Source organism: Belonocnema kinseyi, chromosome 8 (assembly GCF_010883055.1).
Source record: "Belonocnema kinseyi isolate 2016_QV_RU_SX_M_011 chromosome 8, B_treatae_v1, whole genome shotgun sequence".
Taxonomy (NCBI): domain Eukaryota; kingdom Metazoa; phylum Arthropoda; class Insecta; order Hymenoptera; family Cynipidae; genus Belonocnema; species Belonocnema kinseyi.
The window spans coordinates 125,048,990-125,075,098 of NC_046664.1; the positions used below are offsets into that span (position 1 = coordinate 125,048,990).

Sequence of the window (26,109 nt, forward strand, 5' to 3'; positions counted from 1 at the left end):
GGTATCTTTATGTGAACTTCTTCGGGAAGAACACCATTTAAAAAAGCGGTTTTCAAATCAAACTGTCGTACCTCAAGATCATTCACAGCTGCGATTGCCAGAAGAACGCGCACTGAATCATACCTGACAACGGGCGAGAAGGTTTCCTTATAATCTACACCGGCCTTTTGTGAAAAACCTTTCACGCACTATCGAGCTTTAAACGTTTTGATGTTACCTCATATATCACGTTTGACCTTAAAGGTCCACTTATATCCCACGGCGTGTCGACCAAATGGCAATGGAACGATTTCCCATGTACCATTATCTTCTAGAGATGATAGTTCCTCGGAAATAGCCTTTTTCAAGATTTTTTCTGTCTGCTCCATTTACTGCTTCCGCATACGTTATTCTGATCTATGTTCTCTTCTGGTATTGGGACCAAATTTTGTCCTTCGACTGGATTAAGGTTTGCTGGCATTTTCAGCTCAAACGTCTCAGAATAAATTTGTTCTGGTAAATAGAGCACCGTTTAGTTAAATATCACATCCCTGCTGACAATAAAACGACGTGTCTTTGTGTCGAATAAACGGTAATTACATTATTCTCCTTCGTATCCGACTAAAAGTAATTTTTCAGCCTTTTTGTCTAGCTTCTTTTGGAGATTTTTTGGAATGTGAGCATGTGTTTCACAACCAAAGGTTCTAACGTGGGATAAGTCAGGTTTCTTCCCCATCCAGACTTCATACGGAGTTGAGTCATGTGCCTGTGTCATTGGAGTTCGATGCAAAATGTAAACTGCTGTATTTACAGCCTCAGCCTAGAGAGAGAGAGAGTGGCAAATCTCTTTCATGCAACATTGAACGTGCACTTTCAACTATGGTTCTATCGTCTCGTTCCGGTCTTCCGTTTTGCTGCGGAGTGTACGAAGCTGTTGTTTCTGCTTGAATCCCCTTGCTCATCAGATACCGGTCCCTGTCGTTATTGAGATATTCTTTTCCGTTGTCAATCCTCTACTTTTTCATTGCTCGATCAAATTTGTTCGCTATCATGCGTTCATATTCTTTAAATCGTTCAACGACGTCAGACTTGTGACTCATGAAGTACACACACCGAAATCCTAATCCCTCGACCTTGAAAGTCACGAAATATCTGGCTCCACCCACAGATTCCGTGAACATTGGTCTACAGACGTCGCTATGAATAAACTTAACTGGCGGTGATATGACCCTAGGTTCAGGATTCTTCTTGAATGAAAGGCGGTGAGCTTTTCCTAGTTGTCATGCATCACCTTAAAAGTCTTCAGTATCGGAAAAATTTACTCCCAGGGCAAGGTCTTTCTCGTTGATTTCGTTCAATGACTTTTTGTTTAAATGACCCAAGCGGATGTGCAACAATTTAGGACCGGTCGAGGACGCTAGATTAGCCTCGAAGTGGGAACCCGATCGAAGGAACATTCTGTATATTTTGTTTTCTTGCTTTAATCCTTGAAGAACTAGCTGACCATTGCGGTAAAATTCAATTGATTCTCCAAATAAAATGACAACGAGTTTTCTGTCAGTACTAACACCGATTGCAAATAGATTTCTTTTCAAGCTAGGCACAAACAACACATTTTCTAAATTAACATCAATCCACTTTCCGTTTGCTAATCTTTTCGCAGGAATAGTACTACATCCCATGACTTTGTGTGGTCCGTCATCCCCTAGAACAATTTTCTCTCCTTCACTTTTCTGAAAATCGGAGAACGACTCACGTCTGAAAGTAATGTGCCTTGATGCACCACTGTCAGCGAACCACACATCCTTCGTATCAAATTGCAGGAGAGACAATTTGTCCTCCTTTGTAATTGCCGCAAAAGCACAAGCACCCACATCACTTGACACTGGTTTCTGATTTTCTTCTGTGCAGGCAATAAAAGCACTGAAGTTGTTCCTGTCACCACGATTTGCATTTTTCCTTTTTCGACAATCTCTTATCATGTGCCCTTTGTTGTGGCAATAAAAGCACTCGATGCCTTTAATTCGATTTTGTGGTTTGTTTGAATCGTCGTTTTCTGATTTCGCGGCACTTATCGCAGGTTTTTTAATTTTTAGAGTCATGGCAGCAAGGGCATTTGTCATCTCAGCGAGTTGTATTTGGAAGACAGGCTACCAAGTATTTTCGCCATTATGGCGACATCTGACACCACATCCCCAACATCTTTTAGCTGATGCGCCATATTCTCAACTCTTGCAACATGTTGCGAAATAGAGGTAGTTGATTCCATCCTGCATTCATGAAATTTCTGTGTCAAGATAAGCTTGTTCGAAGCTGTTTTCTGTTAATGAATTGCAGTAAGTTTTGTCCACATCTCAGCGGCAGTGCCACATGTGAATAAGTATTCCAGTTGTGAATACTCTAGAGCTGTTGAAAGAATACATGTGGCTTTTGGATTGTCTTTGAACCATTCAGTTCATCCAGGGTCAGTGGGACGTGGTTTGGCTCTGGAGCCATCCACTATATCTTTTACACAATTTGCGATGAAAACGGCGTTCATTTGAAATTTCCACACTTGGAAATTTGTTCCATCAAATCTTGTTATTTGTTTTGTAAACAACGGGTCCGACATTTTTACGTAACATTTATTTACTTCACGAAACTGTATGTATTCATGAGAAACCGACAGACAGCGAACCAGAGACGCGACACTCTTGACTAACCTCGACTTTCAGTAACAAGCACGACGAACGCGGAGAGGAAGGTGGGTCACGATCACGGTTGTCTCTGCAAAAAAAGAACGAGGCGTTCGGTTATTAATTATAGTTCATCTGACAACTATATTCTTCAGAATATTTTGCACGTGGTCAAGGTGACCTGGGCCCATAACCTATTGAATATTTAATAAAATGGGAAGGTAACGGATTCTGAGAGGAAAACACGATTGATACAATTGAGAATAAGAATATAATTACTTAAAGCGGTACAGAGAACGCAAGAAAACTGAGCAATCAGCTTGAGCTTGACTCATTCGTATGAAGGCCCAGGCTGGCCGTTGCTAGGCAAGAGTAGAGGGGAGAAGTTCAGAATTTCGGCGGTGTAACATACCACGAGCGAAAGATATGAAAAGCATATAAACCTGATAATACCTATTTCCACATTAATATGACACAAGCCATAGGAATACGCCCATAACATTTCAGGAACCAAGTCGTCGTTGCCTTCAAATAAAATCGCAAAAAAATTTTAAATAAAAATAATAACCAAACAAAACTCTCCTAGTATCTATTTGATATAGTTACATTTACATTAATATACCACGACCACTAGGACTTACCCCTATCACACTAAACGAACCAAGTCCCACCTTCCACCAATTAAAACAGTAAAAACGCTATCAAGTTTAAAGAATGCAGTCTCAGCTGCCTTCAACTGAAACCATAAAATCTTAAATTAAAAGGAATCACCCCAGGGAATTTTCAAAGACTCCAGTTAATATATTTACCTCCACGGAATTATAACATGACACCCAGGAACTTCCCCTATCACATTTATTGAATCAAATGTCTCATTTCGTCAATTAAGAACGTCAAAAAGTGTTTTAAATAATAATGATTACCACAAGCAGCTTCCAAAGCGTATAGTAGATATATCCACACTCCCAGTAATATTCCACAACCCCTAGTTACTACCCCTATCAAATTTAAAGAGTCAAGACTCCGCTGCCTTGAACTAAAATCGCAACAACAACAAATTTGATAAAGAGATAATTACCAAACACAACTCTCCAAGTCTCCGTTCGATATACCTACAGTCATTTTAATATTCCGCAACCTTTATAACTACCTGTATCAAATTGATCGAATCTAGTCTCAGCTCTCTTTATCTAAAACAGCCAAAAAATTCTTAATAAAAAGGATCACCCTACACAACTTTTCAGGGCTCTACTTGATATAACTATTTACGAGGTCTGTTCAAAAAATACGCCGACTGTTTGAATTTCGCGGCTCGAGTTGGTTTCAGGAGAATCCGCTTGGTGTCGCTAAGTTCGTAAAGATCAGCTGTTTAAAACGCGGCATTTCAGTCGCAGATATCTTCATTTATTGATAAGCTACACGGTTTTAAGTAAAGAGTGTTTTTTTGTTTGTCGGATTGTAAAATGGACAGACTGAAAGAGCAACGAATTCTTGTTAACTTTTGTGTGAAACTCGGGAAATCTGCAACTGAAACATTTGCCATGCTCAACACGGCCTACGGTAATGTTGCCATGAAGTGCACTGCATGTTTCAAGTAGCACGAACGTTTCAAGGATAGCCGACAGTCGATTGACGATGATGAGCGTCCTGGGCGTCCTTTAACGCCAACTGACGACCCACACGTTGACAAAATCAACACCCTGGTGCGCGAAAATCGATGTCTGACCATTAGGGAGCTTGCCGAAGAGTGTGGGACATCAGTTGGATCTTGTTACGAGATTTTTACCGAAAAATTGAAGATGCACCGCGTCACTGTGAAATTTGTGCCACGCTCCAGCTCACTCAGCATACTAACCTGACTTTGCTCCTTGTGACTTTTTCTTATTCCCAAAATTAAAAAAACCCCTAAAAGGAAGAAGATTTGAGACCATTTCGGAGATTAAGGCAAATGCGACGAAGGAGCTGAAAGCCATCACAAAAGAAGCGTACCAGGACTGTTTCAACAAGTGGAAACACCGTTGGGATAAGTGGGTGCGTTGGGGAGGAGAGTATTTTGAAGGAGACCCAGACGTGTAACTTCCAAATAAAGTACTTTTTTTATGACCTCAATCCGCCTATTTTTTGAACAGACCTCGTACACAGTAATATTACGTAACCTCTAGGAACAACTCATTTCACATTTAACAGACGAAGTTTCAACTGCCTTTAACCAGAATTGCCAATAAAATTAAAATTTAAAATAAATTCCACACACAACTCTTAAGATCTCTAGTTGATATACCTTCAGTCACAGTAATACTTCGCCACCCCTAGCGGTTGTACAGTATTACTTTGAAGGTGGATATATCTACTAGATACTTCCTCTCGACTGGCACACCGTCTCCATGACCGTGTCCACAACTGGACCACCCACCACACTCGCTTCCCCCAGTAGCGTTTTTAAAAATCCAAGGTGCGCGACCCCCCTCCCCTCCCACTATATTTCAAACCTAAAACCTTCATTACCCATTAGGCTAGAATAAGAAAAGAATTTCCTATGTAAATAATATTAGCAATAAAACATCCACTTTCATCTAAAAATTGCTTCGCTTTTCCTTTTGTAAATTAGTTCCCGTTTCCTATTTAGTGTAATACATTTGAATCAGTCTCAACCCACAGACTGACCTCAGTCTTGAAAAGTTGTTTTAAGTAATCCTATTTGATTTCATATTTTTTTGGCGGTTTTAATTGAAGACAACGAAGACTGAATTTGTTCAGTTTTATAGAGATAGCTCCTACGGGTTACGAAATATTACTGGAGGAATGGATATATCAACTAGAGTGTTTAAGTGTTGGTTTATTTAAAAAAAAATTTTTCGCGTTTTTAGTTGAAGACAGCTGAGACTGGATTCGTTAAATGTAATAGGAGTAGTTCCTAGAAGTTCTCGAATAATGATGTAGTGATAGATTTACTAACTAGAGTGTATAAAAGTTGTTTTTGTTCGCTATTTTTAATTTGAGATTGTTTCAGAGGTTTTATTTGATGGAGGGTGAGACTTGGTTCCCTAAGTGTGATGAGGGAAGTTCTCAATTTTGTTTTATATTAATTTGGAGGTAGGGATATGAAAAAGATGTTTGGGAAAGTTTTTTGGTAATTATTTTTCATCGATATCTTTGTGGATTTTTTAGTTGAAAGCAGCTGATCAGGGCTTGCTTAAATGCGTTAAGGGTGGTTTTTTATTTGATTTTTTTTATCTTACTGTCGCACAGTGGGTATAGTTTAGAGTTTTTCGAGGTTAAATAGTATGATTCTTTTTCATTCAGAGATTGTTCGCCAATGTTTTGTGAACATCGCAAAACCATTGAGTTTTGATTTATATTTTTTGAGTTTTGTTTAATATCTATATATTTAGTTAGGTGAAGCTGTTAGTATTATGGGTTGTTTTGGAACAATATAATTTGTTATTTTTAGTTAACTCAAAACTAGCTCAGAAACATCGTATATTTTTCTCGTACTTATACCATATGTTCTTCTTTGGGATTTTTATAATGGTTAGGGTTGATTTTTAGAAATAATTTGTGAGTGTTTTAAGGAGCCCAAAACTAGCAAAATATTCGGTAATGCTTACATTTAGGCTGGGTGAATAAGTTATTTTGAAGGTAATTTTTAGGATACAAGGGTTGTTTGAAAAAATAGTTTCAGTTTTTGAGAGCCCAAAAAGAGCGTAAAATTGTAATATTCTTACTTTTAATTTAAGTTCAAACTTTATTTTAAGGTTAGTTTTTCGGAGATATGGGTTGTTAAAAAAAAAATTAGTTTATGCATTTTTGAAGAGCCGAAAAAAAATTCTGATGCTGTTAATTTTTAAAATGTTTCAAATTTTATTTAGTGGTGGTGCTGGCGGCCGAAACCTCCACCCGAGACTTGATTTTTTGAGAAAATTAAAGGAACCCAAAATTCGGCATCATTTGGACTGCATTATAAAAATGCGACTGTTACATATTAAGCTGCAAACATATTTAGTCGGAGGTTTTCTCTTTTATAATCAAACTTAAAATTAATTTAAAAAAAGATTACCAGAGAAACTAGATAAAAAATAAGAAAAAATAACAAATAAGAGTGTTTTCGTCTCTAACCTTATGAGATTCAAGCGGAGCCTCCAAGAGCATTTCGCCAAAGAACTCTCTACAATATTGGGCGATTTTTGCCTGCTGCCTTGGATTACAGTGATTTTCGAAACTGAGCACGACTGGATATTCTGAAGTTTTAAAGGCACTCTCAGCTATTGCCTCTATTACATCGCGAGCATATATTTCCGGTACGAATGTGTATCTGTAAAATATTAATGCATTTTCATTTAAATAAAATAATTTGTCTATTTAAATCGAAATGATATTTAACATAAAAAATATTTTAGGTTGATAAAGCTAAAATTTTAAAACTTCCTGATTTGACTTAATATCAGGATGATGATATTCAATTTAGCTGAAATAATGTCATTTATTAGGGACAAATAATGATTTTTTGAGAAAAGTACCCTTGTAGAATTTGTAGCGTTGACAGAGAAAAACTTCCCCGAAAATTGATTTATTTAAATTGACTGAAAATTACAGCACGATCTTTCTTTTGCTTCTGGGGACAAGAAAAAAATATTTTGAAAAGTACTTGGTAAAATAAAGATGAAATAATCTAAACAAAAAATTGGTGTAAAAAATGGTTTAGGATACAGGTACACATATTTAAGTGCGCCACACTAGGCGACGCTCTCCTACGTAAGAATGCTTTTATGCAAAATGATTTATAAACAATTGGTGTAAAAAATGGTTTAGGTAGAACAGTTTTCCATTCCATAAAGTACATCCTAGCACATACATTAGGATAAGGTACACATATTTAAGTGTGCCACACTAAGCGACGCTCTCCTACGTAAGAATGCTTTTATGCAAAATGATTTATAAAGAAATGCTTATTTAATAGGTATCTAAAGTGGGTAAATTTAAATTTTACCCCAAAATCTAAAATTTAAAAATATCGGATCCAACACAGAGAACAAGTTTTAAAAAAAGTATGCATTTCTCATGAGTCAGTTTTAAAAGATTTTTGGTATTTAAAAAAGCAGACAAAAATGAATATAAGAATTTAGAGATTATATTTGAATTCAGTCCAATTAAAAACGTTCAATAAATCATTTTTACACAAATCGAAATCCCTCATTTGTAACTTGGCCCAGCATATTGGATCCGTCATTCTGAACTTTGAAATACTCAGGCTGTATTCAATTTCAACGACCTCAAAGGCCATCAAAAAATGTGTTTCACGCGAATCACATTACTTTTCAAAATTTAGTTGCCAAATGCAACCAATAATTTTAAATTCTGGGAACACGATTTTGCATTTGTAATTAGTGACGATGAAAGTCTCCGAGTATACATTTTTATTCAATTCAAATCAGATCTTTGAACTATTTTTAACTTACTTAAGAAACTAGTTTTCACCTTTTGTATATTCACGGATTAACCAGTGAATGTTTTTAAATGGTCGTAAAGGAGTTTAAGAAATTAAAATTAATTAAAAATTTAATATATAAATAAACAAGTGGCGACGTGCTGGCCAAATTTACACCCTTTTAAAGCCTCTTGTATAACTCTTATAACTACAATGCAATAATTATATCAAAAATATTTAGTCTTAATAACAATTAAGAATTCGTGTATAAACATATTAATGTATATATCATTTAAGAATAAACCAAACATCAATCATTGCCAAAAAGGGAAGGTATAAAGCAAGAGCAAAACTTCTCTAAAAATGCTCTCCATCTATCTGAAAATTTTTCTAATAAATTAAACTATAATTTAGGTCAAAATTATGTAATTATCTTCCATCGCAACATCTCTAAAATGAAAAGTTATTGTAAAGAATTAAACTTTATTTGATATGCGACATAACCTCATGTACATAATCTTGATACTTAATTACAGTTTAACCAATGAAACAATAATTATTATATTGATGTTATTTCAATTTTTAAATTGATATTTTAGATTTTATACATGAGGCTTGAAAAGGGTCTAAATTTGAATAAAACTTCACCATATACTTTTACAAATACAGTAGACTCTACGACACTTCTGGTTTTCGGGGCTGTAGGGGAAGCGATCAGGAAGTGTCAGATAACACTCTCTCCTGCGTCAAGCCGCGTTCGGCGCAGTAGGCGTAGCCGGCCGCGTATTCGTGTGCGTGAGATAACACAAGGAGTGAGGGCAAGCGAACGAAGGAAAAATCGGTAAAGGAGAAGTGTCGTAGCGAGAAGTGTCGTAGAGTCTACTGTATATCAGTTTTTAATTCATTTTTATTTCATACATTATGAATTACCTCTTAAAGCCATTTACCAGTTAATATATTTGCATCAAATTTCAAATCAGAGTCCCCAAAAACCCAAGAGTACCAATTTTCATTTAAACTGGGCAACTCTTTAGAATCAGTTATTGCTGTCGACTCGAGCGTTTCTCTTAGTCAGAATCGAAATTTACGTTTTAGGGTTTCACTCGGAGGTGATGAAATGGCCCCTGCTCCATCTGGTTACACTATGCTTATGTTCATAAATGAATTGAAAGTTGATGTATTTTGTAATCAAAGAAAAATTTAACAAAGCTGTTTACAGAATCAGCCATATATAAAGGAGTTCATCTAGAAACGCTTTTTCTCGGAGTTCTGATTTTGGGCCATATCCCATCTGGAATTTTATGAATCGATCAAGACAAAAGCTTTTTTATTTACCAGTATACTTTTTACCAAGCATTATAATCATAATAAGAAGTTATTAATTTTATAGAAAAACTGGCTATCGCGTCTTTCTTTAAATCTCCACGTTTTGAAACCCTTTGAATCCGAAAAAATCGATTTCACGATGGTTTCTGTGTGTTGTTGTTGTTGTCTGTAGACTGGTTAACTTTTGAAAGACTACTCGGATTAGATTGTGCTGAGGCACACGTTTTCAGAGACCAAAAAGAAAGATCTAGTTCGTTAACCAGTTCTTTTGGATACAAATTTAGAAAGCAAATTCACACTATCTTCTTTTGGATACAAATTTAGAAAGCAAATTCACACTATCAGTCAAACGCTCTATATCAAAAAGTAAAGAGAAGAAAAACGTTACTTTTTGAACGACCTACACAGCAAACATGTTCTGTAACTGTTCCAGATAAAAAAGAAGGAACTGTGTTCTGTAAAAGTTGTTACGAGATGGTGACAGAACTGTTCTCAATCAAAAAGGTAGCACTGTTCTAGAACAATGTGACAAAATTGTAACCGAATTGTTCTAGAACAAAAAGGTAAGAGTGTACTAGATTACTGTGAAAAAATTGTGACAGAACTGTTCTCGAACTATGTGACAGCTCTGTTCTGTAACAGTTGCTATGTAATTGTTCTCGAACTGTGCAACCACAGACGTTCTGTGTGACATTTGTTCCAAGTTTGATATAGAACTGTGCCATAATAGTGTTATGTCGAAGTTCTGGAACCCTGTTTCAACTGCGTCCTGGAAAAAATTAGAAACAAAGATTAATAACGGTTCCAGAACAGTTGTTACGTAATTATTCTGAAAATGACCAATCAAAAACGTTCTGTAACATTTGTTCCTAGTTTTTTCTAGATCTGTTCCGTAATAGTGTTATATGGAAGTTCTAGAACCCTGCTACAAATTTGTTAGACATATTTAAAGATAACGTGATGATACGGACATACGTCGTCATCGCGACATCGTAAAGATGTTGTAAGGATATTCTCAGATTTTTTGCCTCTTGGGAAGTTGTATGAAAAAATTTAAATTTATAATTTGACGTATCCGCAAGACATCCCAGATAGTAATTCGTACGTGCATGTTACGCGCACGTCGATGCGCGCATGACATGCATGCCAAAATACACCATGTTCGTCCACATTTTGTGATAGTTAACTGAAGTGCGTGCACAAGGTGTGGCACAATGCGAGCATGTTTACAATCAACCTGCGACGAAATTTTGCGGCGCATACATACGCGCAACATGAGTAACCAGTGGGGGCATCAAATGTTTAATTTATAAATTAACCAAATTTATTATTTAATGCTTATAAAAGCTATAAATTGCCTTTTCAATAAGGGTGCCGTCCTGTAGGTGTAGCGCAACAGAATCACAAAGCAGAATATCAGATGTGAAAGAGATAGAGAATCTATATTTTCTGTAATCCTGAAATTGAAAGAGATAAATAGATCTGCCCGTCTCTTTCACTCTCGCATTACTCCGCCATTTTCTGCGCACATGGGACTCTGCGAAACTAGGTCGCGATCACCTGTCCTTAGAGTTTTATGCCATCCCAGATTAGAGCTTCCCTTTAGTGGAAATATAAAATTATAAGTTGTCGTCCGCTATGGAGTATTGAGTGTGTTTATAGGTAAAGTTTTGTTATGTCAAGTGTCAGTTGGTATCGCGGACGCAGTGATAATGCTTGTATAATTTATACAATTATATGAGTAATGCCATTAAAACAAGAGGAGGAATATAAAAACAATAAAACGCAAGTATAGATATTGAGGATTTTGCGTCTCATAGCTCTTTCTTTCTGTGCCCTACTACCCGAATCACAGCCCTTACAAAGACAACGCGACATCGTTGTATCACATATTATATAAATTTTTAGCACTGACACTTTGCACAACAATTTTTTTCCACTAAACACAAACAGTTTGCAATTGCACAACGGCATTAATACGTTATATTCATACCGGTTCAAAATTCACATCACATGTTCTCGTAGTTCCTAGAGTTTCCGTACGTAGCGCTATTATCTGGGAAAAAATGAAAATTTGATGACAGTCGATCGCGATTGTAGGTTTTTTCCCACCATCCACGCTATAGGCGTGCTGTTTTGTTAATAAATCCCTATACATTTACTTAATTCAACCTTTTTATTTACCTCCTTCAATATAAATACATAATTTTAGGATATTCAGCCCACGCGCACCGAGTGTTTGCTTCATTCACGCACGCTTGTACCTCGCATGGCGTGCGACGCATACGCGTCTCCATGGATGGCGCATCTGAGTGCTGATCGGAACGCACGTCTTGTGGATTAATCCGCACACATGCCTCCACAGTGTGCGCATCCTACGCACCAATTGTCATCTGGGATTTTGGGGAATTTTTCGATATTTTAAAATTATTTCAACATATTCAAAATAATTTTGTTAAAAACTACATCTTGGGTCATTTTCCGATATTTTATAATTATTTCTACACATTCAAAACAATTTTGATAAAAACTACATTGAAAAAATTAAGAAATAAAAATAAAAATGAAGCTTTAAGCACCAAGAAATAATAGAGTTTTGACGAAACACAATTCTGACATTTCGCCTACAATATTTCTATATACTTTGCCAGACTTAGGTTAGTTTTAACCCAAGCTACTTTGAAGTTCAAGGATAATTTGTAAAATATCGAAAAATATCCTCAATTTCGTTCGGATTCCTGACTTTCTAAATCATTTTAGTCCAATTATCATCTAAGCATTGTCGACTGATTAGCTATTAACTTTTTTTTAAAAAACACGTATAAAAAAAGTGCAAAAAGTTATCTCGCAATTATAATACTTTAAGTTATAATTTGAACGTATGATATAGCTTTTCCAGTTCCTTGTAATGGCAGAATGCTACCAGTTTCATCAAATAATAACATAAATGATAAAACAGGCCAACATGGTTCTGTTGTTGGAATGTGGAGGGTCATTTCCAAAGTAATTTTCTGGGTCAAATCCAAATCCGGGGCCAGAATTGGCCCATGACGTAAGGATTTTAAGATATTTGAGATTATGTACCCAAAAATGGCGTTTTTGGCTACTTTTGAGGTTATGTGCAGAAGATACATAATTTTTTTGGAATTTTTTCTTTAGTTCTATCATATAGTACTGCCCTTTCTCTTTTTATTGAGAGTCGCAGAGTTGAAGTACCATTTTTCTTTACCAAATTACACCGATTTTAAACTACGAGATATGTCCCATTATGACTTGAGCATTTGCTTTAAATACTTTGAGGCAGACATTTTCTACTGGATGTCTTCTCTTGAAATTTTGTACTTGGTGGTGTTCGGGGTTGTTGAAATCCCAACAAATTTTTTGTCTTCTGTACATAACCTCAAAAGTAGCAAAAAACTCCATTTTTTGGGTACTTTACAACAACTGACATGACCCCATTATTTACGGGCCTGTGTAATTTATGTTAAAATAACCTTAAAATGTCATAAAAATGTTAATCTTCTTTGAAATCTTTATCAACATTTTCAGTGAAAACCGTTACTTTATCCTCGAATTGTATAACAATTTTTTACCTTATTTGAAGCCTAATGATTTTTTAAATTAACAATAATTATTTCGGTGTGAATGACTAAAAGAACCTGAAGTTTTGCCAAATTTGTGAATATTTTTCAAAATATAATTTACAAAAAATTAATAACAGCAATTTCTGACGAAAAACACTGACTTAATCTAAAACTTTATCGAAACTTAATCAAATTCTGATATCGTATATTATTTACTGTTATGTATTATGTTAAACAATTAATTATTTTATCCTAGCTTTAATAAATAAGTTCGTATATTGGTGTGTCTAACACTTATGATGGTATCAATAATGAATCATGATTCGGGGTGAAATATTTGACACAAAAAGATTTTATTTATTATTTGGGGCATAACAGTTCTAGAACTGTTATAGAATTGTTATAGAACTGTTATAAAATTGTCCTAGATTTTTTACAACGCAGCGTACAAAAGTTCTACAATTTTTCTAGAAATGTTACAGATCGTCACAGAGTTCTAAATCTGTTACAGAATTGTTATAAATTTGTAATTGAGTTCTAGAATTGTTCTAGAAATTTTACAGATCGATTGTCACAGCGTTCTAGATCTGTCACAGATTTTGTATACAACATTTGTAAATGAATTCTAGAATTGCTCTGGAAATACTAAAGATCGGTTGTCAAATCGTTCTAGATATGTTACAGAATTGTTACATAACACTGGTAACCGAGTTCTAGAGATGTTGCAGATCGTAAGTTACAGCGTTCTAGAACTGTAACAGAATGGTCATAGCATATAGCGGATAATACTCGCATGTTCGTAACCTGTTAATAACCTGTTCTAGAATATTTTCTTTTGTGTTCTAGAACAGTTACAGATCTATTCTTGAACCATGCTTGCTGGGTACAAGATTATCATTGTAACTTCTTGAATTTTCATGGGATAAAACACATTTTGAGTGGAGAAAAAATAATGAAAACCTCCATACTCTAAGGAAAAGCAGCAATCACTAACCACACAGACCGGCTGAATGAAAATCAGCATAGATAACAAACATTTAATTGAAAATGGATAGGGAGAACCAAAATGTTACATCTGCAGTAAAGGAAAATGACACACTAGAAGACATTGTCTCACTAATACTGAATCAAAGCCAGAAGAGATGCTCCAAATTTTGGATGACCGAAACAACTCGGTCTTAAAATTTTTAAAGGAAATTTTGATCAATGAAGTGAAATTCAAAGCTTCAATCGATACCGATCTCTCCGATTGCACCATTAAGCTATCGGCTGTATTAAAACACGGTTTTACGGAAAATGTTACTACAGAACTTAACTCGTTTGTACTTGAAAAATGTAAGGTAGTGTCTACGGTTATTATTAACGCGGATGTATCCGTGAATGGAGTGCTCGTGAAAATTGCTCCAATTTGTGTTATGCCAAAAGCTTTGGCTGTCATAATCGTTCATACCTATTAGATATGGAACCAGCTCCCGACTCAAGACTAAAAAAGCACACAAGTGCGACTGTCGTTCAGGGCGTCCCTACCTTAGTACTTTTTTTCTATAACAGCTGGTATTTATAATTCATAAATTCAGGCTGAAGAAAACCGACCAAAAATTTCGATTAAAAGCATTGATAAAATTTAGAAGACAATTTGTTTGATAAGCGGCAATAAATAGGGAAAAATATTTTTTTTCGGCGTATCCGATATTGACACGATGTGCAATTCATTTCAAAATACTTGAATTATTTCCTACTCTTTTGTATTTTTCAAAACTTATCACACTACGCCACGGTAATCAAAGAAGACAGTGATCAAAACCTTCATATTTGACCGAACTTGACGTGCTTTTTTCTTTCTTGGAGACTCAGGATGCTTCCACTGAGACGATTGAGCTTTAGTTTCGACGTCATAATCATATAACCACGATTCATCCCCAGTTATAACCCTTTTGAAAAAATCAGGATCATTATTGACTTCATTCAACATCTCCTGAGCGATGGTCATGCGATGGATCTTTTGATCAAAATTAAGCAGTTTTGGAACAAATTTCACTGACACGCGTCTCATGCCCGAAACATCCGAAAAGATAGCATGGCATGAGCCAACCGATATGCCAACATCTTCAACAACTTCTCTGATGGTAATTCGGCGATTTTTCAACACCATTTCTTCCACTGCATGAACGTTTTCATCTGTTGTTGACGTGCTGGGACGTCCAGTTCGAGGTTCGTCTTCGACATCCTCTCGGCCTTCTTGGAACAGCTTGTACAACTTATACACATTTTTCTTACTCAGAGTAGACTCACCGTTTGCAACTGTCAACATGTCAAGAGTTTTAGAGCACTGGATTCCATTTTTCACACAAAATTTAATGCAAACTCTTTGGTCCATTTTTTTTCGAAAGAAGAAAATCGCCGAGCACACCAAACCCTTCTAACTTTTTACGCCTCTGCCAGAAAATCAACAAGAGCTATATAGTCAAAACTATGAACATATGATCGTGACGAATGTACCAACACAACAAAACAAAAAATTTAAAACTGGAATGTACGTAGCTCGCGAAAACTGAAAAGTCACCTTACATACAAACATTATTACATCAATTTTACTTTTCCTTTCAAACTTGCATAAGGAAGACAATTCAGAACCGATTTTTAAGTTTTGTAGCTAAATTTATTAATTTATTAAAGTAGTTTTAGAGAGTTTGATTTGATTTAATATGATGTATGCATTTCATCGTTTTAGTGCAAATTAAAAATGATTGTTTACCATTATTTGAGATTGTTTTCTAAACGCCTTTCGCGGAAAATTAAAAAAACTAAAAGTCAACAATTTTATAACATCAAATTTTGTTTTCTGCAAAACTATTAATTTTAAAATGTTGAACACAAAATAGTTGTAGTTTTGCAAGATATTTAGACCCGTTAAATGTACGTATGTGTGTATGTGTTTATTTAATCTCTCCAGTTTACGGATTTGATGACCTCCACTCTATGTACATATATTTACATTCCGTCCTTATTTAACTTAACAGCTGTTTATATTCTAATGTTTGGCCTTTCTTAACAATAACAATATTAATTTTCAGACTTCATCTCAGAGGTCCCACCTTAAGCTGCAGGTCCCCCCATCGTGTACTTGACTGCAACCCAGTCCGTCAGTGATGGGGTAAAAACCAGGCTTTGCCCAATATGTCTGGGCAGACTGCTCTCATCAGATCACTTGATTGCATTATAAAAATGCGTCCGTGACTGATGATATATGGTATACCGAGACAGCCCCATGCAAAGTGATCAAATAAAAATCCAACTCTAACCAAAAATGCATTCGACATGTTGGGCAGTATAAGCCTGTGACAACATTTCAACACAGAAATGTTTTTTTTTACTAATAATTCAACCAATTTGCGATCTTCCTGGACCTCCGTTTCCTTTTGCCATGAAAATAAGTTTTCGACGCTTTTAAAATAAACTGTTCTGTTCTTTGCCCTGTTCCCTTGCTTTTTCTTACTTCTTCCAATTTATTTATCTACGTCACTCCCGGTATTTCGTTTCCACATACTTTACACACATTCTACTCTTCATCTATCTAATATCTACAAGCTCTCACTCCTTCTCCCATACTAAACCGTATCACCATATTCCATTTTTCTTTCTTTTTTATTGTTTGCTAATATTCTGTTACCGTCAACCCTTTGATCATCATACCCCATCTATAGTATCTCGAATTAATAATCTTTCTCCATCCCTCTACTCCTCGCCTTACTAATATTTCGAATTCTATGTTCTGCCAGTCCCTAACCTCTTCTTGTATGTCACCCTTCCTGGACCTCTTCTCCTCCATACTTCAACGCTTCATTATAATGCCATCTTCCCCTATAGCCCTATAACCCTACCTCCTTTGCTCGTTGTTTCAACTTCTTACTAGTTTCCCCTTCTTTTTCTTTTTTTTTATACCTATACATCCCTTACCTTCGAAATCGACCTCTTTATCTTTCACTTAACGAGTTTCCTCCCTTCTCCTTTTCATAACTAATCTTCTCCTTTTTTATATTCTCTTTAAACTCTCTTAGTTTATTTACTCCCAAGACTCCCATTTTCTTGTTCCTTTCTCTTGGCTGTTGAGTTTTTCTAAAAATTTACTTTTTTCATAAAAATTTGTGTCTCTATTCAACTATTGACTAGATCAAAAAATGTTTCACAAAAAAAAGTTTTCTACATTTTTATATACAATATTTCTTTCTGGAATGCATACTTTCCATGGTACACTTCGTTTTTTGACAACAATTATAAAAGATCAGCGTGATTTTAATTTTTGTTAATTGCTGTAAAACAAAAAAAGTTTTCATTTTTGTGTAATACATCGTTTTTCTGGGAAATACTTGTATATGAAAGTCATATTTTTCCAAATAAATCATGAAAAGCGTAAAAACGTATATACAATTTTTTTTATCTATGATCATATTTTGTCTCTACGATGTTCATACCTTAGTTGTCATTGTTTATTTATAACGACGTATCATGTTTTCATCATAATATATCTTATCTTTTGGCAAAACTGTATTGTAACCCTAAATGAATCGTGTCAAATCCAGTAGATTATTGGGCCAGAATTCTTTCACTGGGATACGAATAATACGCTAGTGTCATAACAAAATTTTGTTTGAAAAAGGATCTGCTGTGATAGGTTACAATGAAGGCAAAACAAGCAAAATACACCCTCAAATCTGCTAAAACATCGTTAACTGTTAATCAAGCTATAATTGTAAGAAATAACATCTAGTTTTTTGGTTCATTTAGAAAAACTCGGTAAGTAGAATTATGATACTTGACGATTACATATGGAAGCAATTCTCTTCAAGAATGATCTTTGGGAATATATTTATGGAGGCAAAGACAAGCCAAAGTAAGCTGTGCAAGCTGCCGCATGGGAGAAGGAAGATAGAAAATCAAAAGCAGACATCATCCTTGCAATTAATTGATCGAAATCAGGCCATGTAAAGAATGACAACACAACAACCGAGGTATGGCTAAGGTTAAGACAAGTATATCAGTCCAAAAGTCCTGCAAGAAAGGTAACTGCTAAAACAATTACCTTTTTCGAATACGGATGTAAAAGAAAATATGTCGGATCACCTAAATCAATTTTTTAACAAAGTTAATAAATTAGCAGGAACGGACATCTCTGTTGACGATGATTTATTAGCTATATTACTACTTTACAGTGCACTAAACAGTCTCCGTAACTTTAAGTGAGCCATTGAAGGCCACAAGGATCTACCGATATCTGAAGCTTTAGACATAAAACTACTAGAGCATACAGTTCTAGAGACCTCAAATCTGTATCATGAGAAAACAAACTGAGACACCTTTTCAAAGTTTTCAGACTTAAAAAGTAAAAATTTCTTTGAGAATACACGGTTGCTTATACCCTTTAATAAAATGGAAAAACTTATAGGATGAAACGAACTCTCGTAGAAATAGCGAGATGTCTCTTGTTGCAGGCCTATCAACCTAAAGTTTTTTTAACCAAAGCAATTTCTGCAGCTGCCTATATTCGCAACAGGTGTCTAAGAAAGCAATTATGAGGTCAAACAGCACACGAAATCTGGTTTGATTTAAAGCCATCTATTCATCATCTGCGACCGTTTAGCTGTAAGGCTTATGCTTAGAACAAAAAACCAAGCAAGGCGAAGTTTAAATGTAGATTCAAGCTGTTAATCGTTGTGTGATTTTAAACTGAAGCAAACGCATATCAACTGTAGAATACTGAGGCTAGAGAAATAGTGACTAATTGAAACGTCAAAATTCGAAAATGCTTTAACCAAATTTAACTTCAACCAGAAATCGATTGTTCTTCAACAGAGAAAAAAAATACTATATCTACTTCAATCCATTTTTCAAAATGAAGATATGAACAGGAATATTAATCTGGATAATGTAAACATTCGAATCTAGGTGTTCAAGAAGCTCTTGACGGACCTCATGCAGACGAATGGCGTAAAGATATGAAAGCAGAGTTTGATGCACTTTCCCAGATTGGTGCTTAGATTTTGACTAAACGCTCGAAAAGTAAGAAGGTAACTGGTTACAAATAGCTTCTCAGACCAAAATACAACGCAGGCGGTAACGTCAAACGTCGCAAGGCACGTTTTGTTGCGAAAGGCTACAATCAGCAGCCTGGGTCGCCAATATTTCAAGAAGCTAGAAAAAAGATTACAATCATTTGGCCTAAAACAATCAGCAGATGGCTCATGTACACCCTGAAAGACGTCCCTCTGAAAGGTAACGTGGTTCGTTGTCACGCGATCCTTTCCAGATTAGATAATACATCTAGTTTTCCAAAGGGCAGATGCTATGAGGCTGTCACAAAACTCCTTTAAGCCGTTGATATTATCAGTATCTTCTTTAAACTACAGACTTTTTGGGATGTTGCATACCTCTCACAAAACGTCTCTACCTCGTTGGGCTTGGGTGGATTATTGACAGAAACAGGGTAATCGCTAAAAAGGCGTGATGCGCCAGCGAAAAACTATTGATTCTCCCCGATCCATTTCTTTCCTTCTCTCTTTTATGTTCTCCTCCTTGCGTCAGAGAACACCCATACTTTGTCACCAATATACGTCTTGATTGTAGCAGCTTTGACTTGTTAAGTGTGTGATTAAAGATCCTTAATTCTTGGGCGAACTTTCCAAACCCTTTCCGTGAACGGTCTACCCTAGTGGTCGGCAAACTCCTGCCGCGCGGCAGCCCTAGCTAACGCGGCGCATCAAGTCAGAATCTTGTGACAGTACCTGCTGCAACCAAGAAGGTCCAACCAACCATGGAAGCTTCCTTTATTAAGTGGTGCGAGCAACGGGGATTAAAATTAAAAGCAAAAATTCTCAACTTCAAAATTAGCTTTCTGAAACCTCGAAATTCAAAATCTGTAAATTTTTACGATCAAGAAGACTCTAAAAAACGTCTTAAAATACTAAAAATCAATGCAGCATAACAAATTGAGTTTAAAAATGATTTTTTATTATATTCGATCAAATCATTGATTTTTAGCTTCCTAAATACAAGTTTAGATATATGTAAACGCAAAAAGGCACAGATTACGAATTACACACTTTCATATCACTAATATGAGAATTTGAAACAAAATTAATTTGTGACTTTTTATTCACTTTGAGTATCCCGTCTAATAATAAACCTCCACCGGGGAAAACTAACCCATCTCACAAATAAACGTAGAGTTGACGAACAAAGCGCGGCAGACAAAAAAACTGTTCTCGGTCAAACCTGCTCTTACCTGAAAAATGTGCAAAAAATATTTCCATCAAAATTATTCTAAGCAACCCGATTTCTAGGGCGACCGGCACTGTTTGCCGACCTATTGTCTGGTTTTTTGTGCGTTTAGTCATTTTGCACCGCATCTACAACTTTTTGTGGTTTGTTGTAGACTTGTGGTCGTATGTTTTACCAACGCAGATAATCTCGCTCCAAAGAGGACAAGAGCTTTCTCATTTACCGGAAATGCTACAGATCTACCTTGCAGATATCTTTTATTAGTTACGGACTACCCGTTGAGCCGCCCCTGCATCTTCTTTCAAACAGGCACCACGAGCTGAAAGAGTTGCTATTCAAACCGACCAATTGCAGGACAGCGCCGATAAAGCATCGATTTAGCGCCGTGCTCGGGAAACTCGAACATAGGAGACGAGACAACGAGCTCGACGACCGATAAGCTGGGTTCTCTTTGGTTCAGCAGCCTATTTTGTTTGCTCAAATTCGTAATCTTATAGGTTCCGTGCTTTGTTCACAGTCGAGGTAAATGCAAAAACTTATTCAATTTCTTTACGATTTGCGTTTTTGGTATAGCTTAGCGCTTCGAGCATAAAGAACCCCCGAGTCCCCAAGGCTGTGATATTTTAGTATACACTATTTTTCTCTCGCTCGCTCTTTGAAAATGGAAAAATCAAGGTTAGTATTTCTTACCGGACTGACTTCGCTATTCCCACAGGTAATTGTACGGCAAATCTGCAGATCGAAAGTACCAGGTCACTCATGTATTTTACATGGACGATCTTAAGATCTCTGCTAAAAACAAAGCGCTACTACATCTAGCTCTAGGGTTTGCCGAATGATATACTACGGAAATTGAAATGGAATTTGGGTTACATAAATGCGCCAAGGTTTATTTGAAGCGAGGAAATTTTAATGCCATCCCTGAAGATCCTGAGCTCATTGATAGAAGCGCTATACGACACCTTTGTGCTGAAGAGACTTATACATACCTGGGCGTGCCACAGTGCCGCATTCAGGATGTGATATCTATAAAGTATACTCTCCGAAGCAGATACAAACGTCTCATCCGGCAAATTTGGTCTTCCGAACTGTCGGCGAGGAACAAAGTATCTGCAACGCACAACCTTGCCATCCCGGTAGTACTCTATTCATTTGGAGTAGTTCCATGGACGAAGAACGAGCTCAGATCCCTTGATATCGGGACAAAAAAGGTTATGCACATGAACACAAGCAGGCATCTTAAGTCTTCCGTTCCGCGACTGTACATCTCACGCCGTCGAGGTGGTCGCGGAATATTGAGTCTTGAATGTCTTCACACCATGATTATTCTGGGTACAGCACATAGAGTTGCAAGTGAAAGAGACCCTCTTCTTAAAATGGTCAGGAATCACGGAGAAGTGGGCAAAGGAGCGTTTCTGTACAAAGCAGCGGAGGAGGCTGCTGAAACACTCGGACTTAACTTCAGTATTAGGGGTGAGCAAAATGCATCAAATCTTATCTATCTCGAGTACACACTCCTGAAAGCCCGGATTAAGAAAGCACAAGAGAAAAACTTTCGTGAACAGCTCCTCGATAAGAGGATGCATGGTATCTTCCACAGAAATGTGAAGGATCAGTCAATGTCTTGTGAGCTAACGTTTGCTTTCCTTAAATCGCCCCGATTGAAGTCTGGTGCGGAGGGTTTCATTTTTGCATGCCAAGACGGTGCCATTTCCACCTTAACATACCGTCGTCACATTTTGAGCCAAGACATTCCTGATGATAGATGCAGGGCGTGCCATGCACACCCCGAGCATTTAGCTCACATAGTATCTAGTTGTCCAACTCACGCGGGAACGACCTACATTCTAAGGCACAATGCGGCACTAAGAGTGCTTTATTACCATCTCTGTCACTCCTACGGCATTAACCTTAATATCGCTCCTCTAAACGCTCCCACAGAAAATCGAGTCAATTGTCGAGAGTGGGAAGTGCTGCATACACTGGAACTTTATATTCTCGACAATTGTTTCTGTTGCTCACATGAGGCCTGACATGGTATCGAGACCTTATAAGGGAGTTGCAACGATTGTACCCGGAATATTCTGTTAAACTAATCGTCCTTATCATCGGCGCTCTTGGAGGTGCCAAGCTTTCACTTACTAATGGCCTAAAAAGCATCACTGCGTGTCAACAATATGCTAGAACACTTGCGGGAAAAATGCAGAAGGCGGTTGTCCTTGGGTCGCTCCGTGTTCTTAGAGTGCACGAGGCTTTTGCTGGATCGTCGTATTGATTCCTTTACAGACTGTAACTACCTATCTCACGGTCGTGAGACGTGGTTGAGGCTGAAATTTTACCGCGATTTCGCTAGGAGCGGATGCAATTTTCCAGATTAGCACCCGCTCTCGGCGAAATCTTGCGGGTGTCCTTATGAAAAAATTTTAATTATATACATATATATGTATATACAGTAAGGACGTTCACTATGTAGTCATAGGAAATATAATTATATAAATTCTAGCATACAATGCAACCTGTCTTGCATTTGTGTAATGAAAAAAGTACTATATAGGCGATTTTAATTCGGTTTCCAAATCCCCCGCGCTCGAGATCTTGCGCTGATTGGTCAAGGGCTTCGAGACTCAGAAGACGTGCGCAAAATATACGTATAAACAAATTGTGAAAAAAGGTTATGTTCCCAAGGTTTCACTGCGCATTTCAAATAAATAATTAGTTACGAATTAAAAACAATGTAACACATTATTAGAATGTGTTCACAAAAATTCTCCGAACGTGGTTTCTTTGGGAAATTTGTCTTAAATCTTTGTTCCCGAAATCTTTTTTATTCGTTGAAATCATTGAATTATTTGAAATCTTTAATTAGTAAAAAAGATCTTCTAAAATGTTTTGAAACCTTTTCAAATCTTCCAAATGTTTTAAAATCTTTGAAATCTGGTAAATTGTAACCTTTTCAAAATCTTTGAAACCCTTTGCATCTTTTAAAAGTTTAAAAATCTTTGTAAAATTGTTCTGAGATACTTAAAATCTGATAAACACGCCTTTATAAAATGTTCAAAATCCTTTTAAATACTTGGAAATCTTTGAAAAATTTTGAAATCTTTATTAATGTTTTGTAATATGGTGTATACTCAAAAACCAAGTGGCGAAACTCTTGAAAATTCCGTTATATGGCCATGGCTCATTCTAATAGACCTTTTTATTCTATACGTCGGCAGTGCGCACGTACCGAAATTTTACGTCATTTCCGTATTTTTTGAACAATATTGCGTTGAAATATATGGAAAATATTGTTAATAAAAACAACAACAAAAAATTAATTTGTAAATAACAGAGATTTTTAAGGTAGAACATTCTTAAGTCTATTTTAAAAAAACGGTGAAAAAAGTGCAAACATTGCGGCGACCAAGGCCATTATTTGCATCTGTTGGCACCTGCCATCTTCTAAAAAATGCTTAAAAATTCGGCGAAACTCACGGAAGATGATGTTCCAGGTGAAAAATTAGTGCACGAATTAGTAGAAGAGCACAATACTGAGCAGCTGAAACGATGTCCTAAATGTAGAATTCCGGCATTAAAAGGAAAACAACGTGATTAAGTGGAAAGTATACTTGAGGTTTTGTATGGCAGGTATATATATTTTCTTTCATACAAGATTTGCAGTTTAGAACTTTGTTTGAGCAAATATTTAATATTCATACAAATATAAAATAACACAATATTATATTTTCTACTTCTCTTTTTCAAGTTTGGACAATAAAACGCCATCAGTTAGTAATTTCCTGGTATAAGGAATGTACTAAGAAATTTTCCTTCTTCCATATAAACTGGTTATAAATACATAAATATAATAGTTTTGCGTTCTCTAGTGAAAGTATTAAATAGATTTTATTTTTATCAAAAAACTTAGGAGGTTCGAAGCCCCGATAACAATGCTTCAATTAATATGTAAGCAAATGTTAGCAAAGAAAGAAAATATTAATAGCTGCCAAACACAACCTCAACTAACCTTTCTACTGAATCACTTATTTTCCTTTTAAAGAACGTTTCCTATATTTTATCCATCGTTTAAGTTGTTTAACACTGCGCTCTTCCACCGATTTGTGTACTAATTTTGCTCCTGGAACATCATCTTCCGTGATTTTTTCCGGATTTTAAAACATTTTTTTGAAGACGACAGATGTCAACAAATCTAAATAATGGGCTTGCTCGCCACACTTTTCGCACTTTTTTCGTAGTTTTTTTATGAATATACTTAAAAATTTGTTTTCATTAAGCTCTGATTTATTTACATATTGGTTTTTCGTTGTTATTTTTATTTACAATATTTTCCATATATTTTGACACAAAACTGTTCGAAAAATACGTACATTAATATTGAAGATTTCAGCTAATAATTTTTATAATTTCTAAGTCAAATATCACAAAAAATGTATAGTTTAACATTCTATAGTAGCGGAGTCGAAGTTTTTAAGGTGGCTGAACACCCAGCTTATAAGAATAATTCGCCGCTTCTTACCTATCATCATTTGAATCTCAGATTTATCGCTGCAATTTTTATAATCATAAGGATTACACAGGCCCACAAAAAAAACAAAAGTGTCTGTGCAATTGACCAGACCTATATATTCTTATGTATTTTTTCGACGCTGAATCCGAATTTGCAATAAAGAAGTAGGGTCCAGCTACTTTTTTATGGGGTTTTGATCGAAAAACCTCATTTTTTACGGTTTTTTCATGGTTTTTTTTAAATAAAAAAAAAATAAAGAAAAATTTTATTTTGTTGAATTCAGAATCGAATTCTAACGGAAAAAATACATCGAAAACCATGTTTTGATTTTTTTTTAACAAAAATTTCAACCCACCATACGGCGATGAAAAGGCAGAAAATCGCGAAAAGTGAAGATTTGCTTTAAATTTGATTAAAATGACATTAAAATAAAGTTTTACGATTTTAAACCGATTTATAAACATTGAAAATACTTTACTGGGGGTTTTTGAGGTCGCTGATCACGAATTTTAAGTCATTTTTTTCAAAAAACAACTCCTAATCGGCGTAAGTGGACAATAAACGTGGTAAATTGATATTTTATCAAAAAATCGATGTTTTGGATACTGTTCTGGAGGTTTTCCACTACATGAATCACAAAACTAGAACTTTTTTCGACCCTTGATCATAAAGTAAGACTTAGAACCTATGTATAGCGATATTCATGAACTCCATTATAATATTTTTAGCTTCTTTTAAGAAGTGCCTTAGAGTTTTAATGGGTTAATCAATTGAGTTTGTAGAATTTTCTCTAATACTTCGCAACTACGATAGCGAGATGTTGGATACTAGATATTGGCGATATCTGTTTTTATTTTTGTCTTCCAAAAAAATATTTTAAATAAAGTTTTAAAATGTTTTACGCTTACGCACACGTTTCTCGACAAATGACCGGCGTAAAGGATTTCTGACACGCTTTTGATCGCTTTCTGAAGATGTTTCCCTCTTCATCATCCAGCAGTAATCTGCCAACATATTTATACCCCATCGTCCTTGAAATCTGCGTTCAAATTCCTTCAAGTCTTGGTGAAACCTTTCTCCTTGCTCTTCACTAAAGTCCCCGTTGTTCTCAGGAAATTGATCAATATGTGAATCAAGGAAATGAAGCTTCAAGTTCATTAGGCAGCCCAGTTTTTCAAAGTTGCATACCATTTTTTTACAATAGTTTTGTAATTTACGTCTTTAGTGTTACCCAAAATTTTGTTGATACATCTTTAAAACTAGACCATGCTGCTTTCTCATCATCTTTCATAGTTCTTTCAAAGTTTTCATCTCTAAATAGAGTACGAATTTCAG

At 35.9% G+C, this 26,109-nt stretch overlaps 1 protein-coding gene across 3 annotated transcripts in view; it reads right to left on the reverse strand.

Moving 5' to 3' along the window:
* The window catches only part of LOC117178994 (1-phosphatidylinositol 4,5-bisphosphate phosphodiesterase classes I and II), a 661,888-nt gene that overhangs the window by 309,498 nt on the left and 326,281 nt on the right, over nucleotides 1-26,109 (reverse strand). For all 3 annotated transcript variants that reach the window (XM_033370599.1, XM_033370598.1, XM_033370597.1), the window contains one exon: nucleotides 6,771-6,966. In XM_033370599.1, coding sequence (XP_033226490.1) covers nucleotides 6,771-6,966 — 196 coding nt within the window. The remainder of the gene's footprint in view (nucleotides 1-6,770; nucleotides 6,967-26,109) is intronic.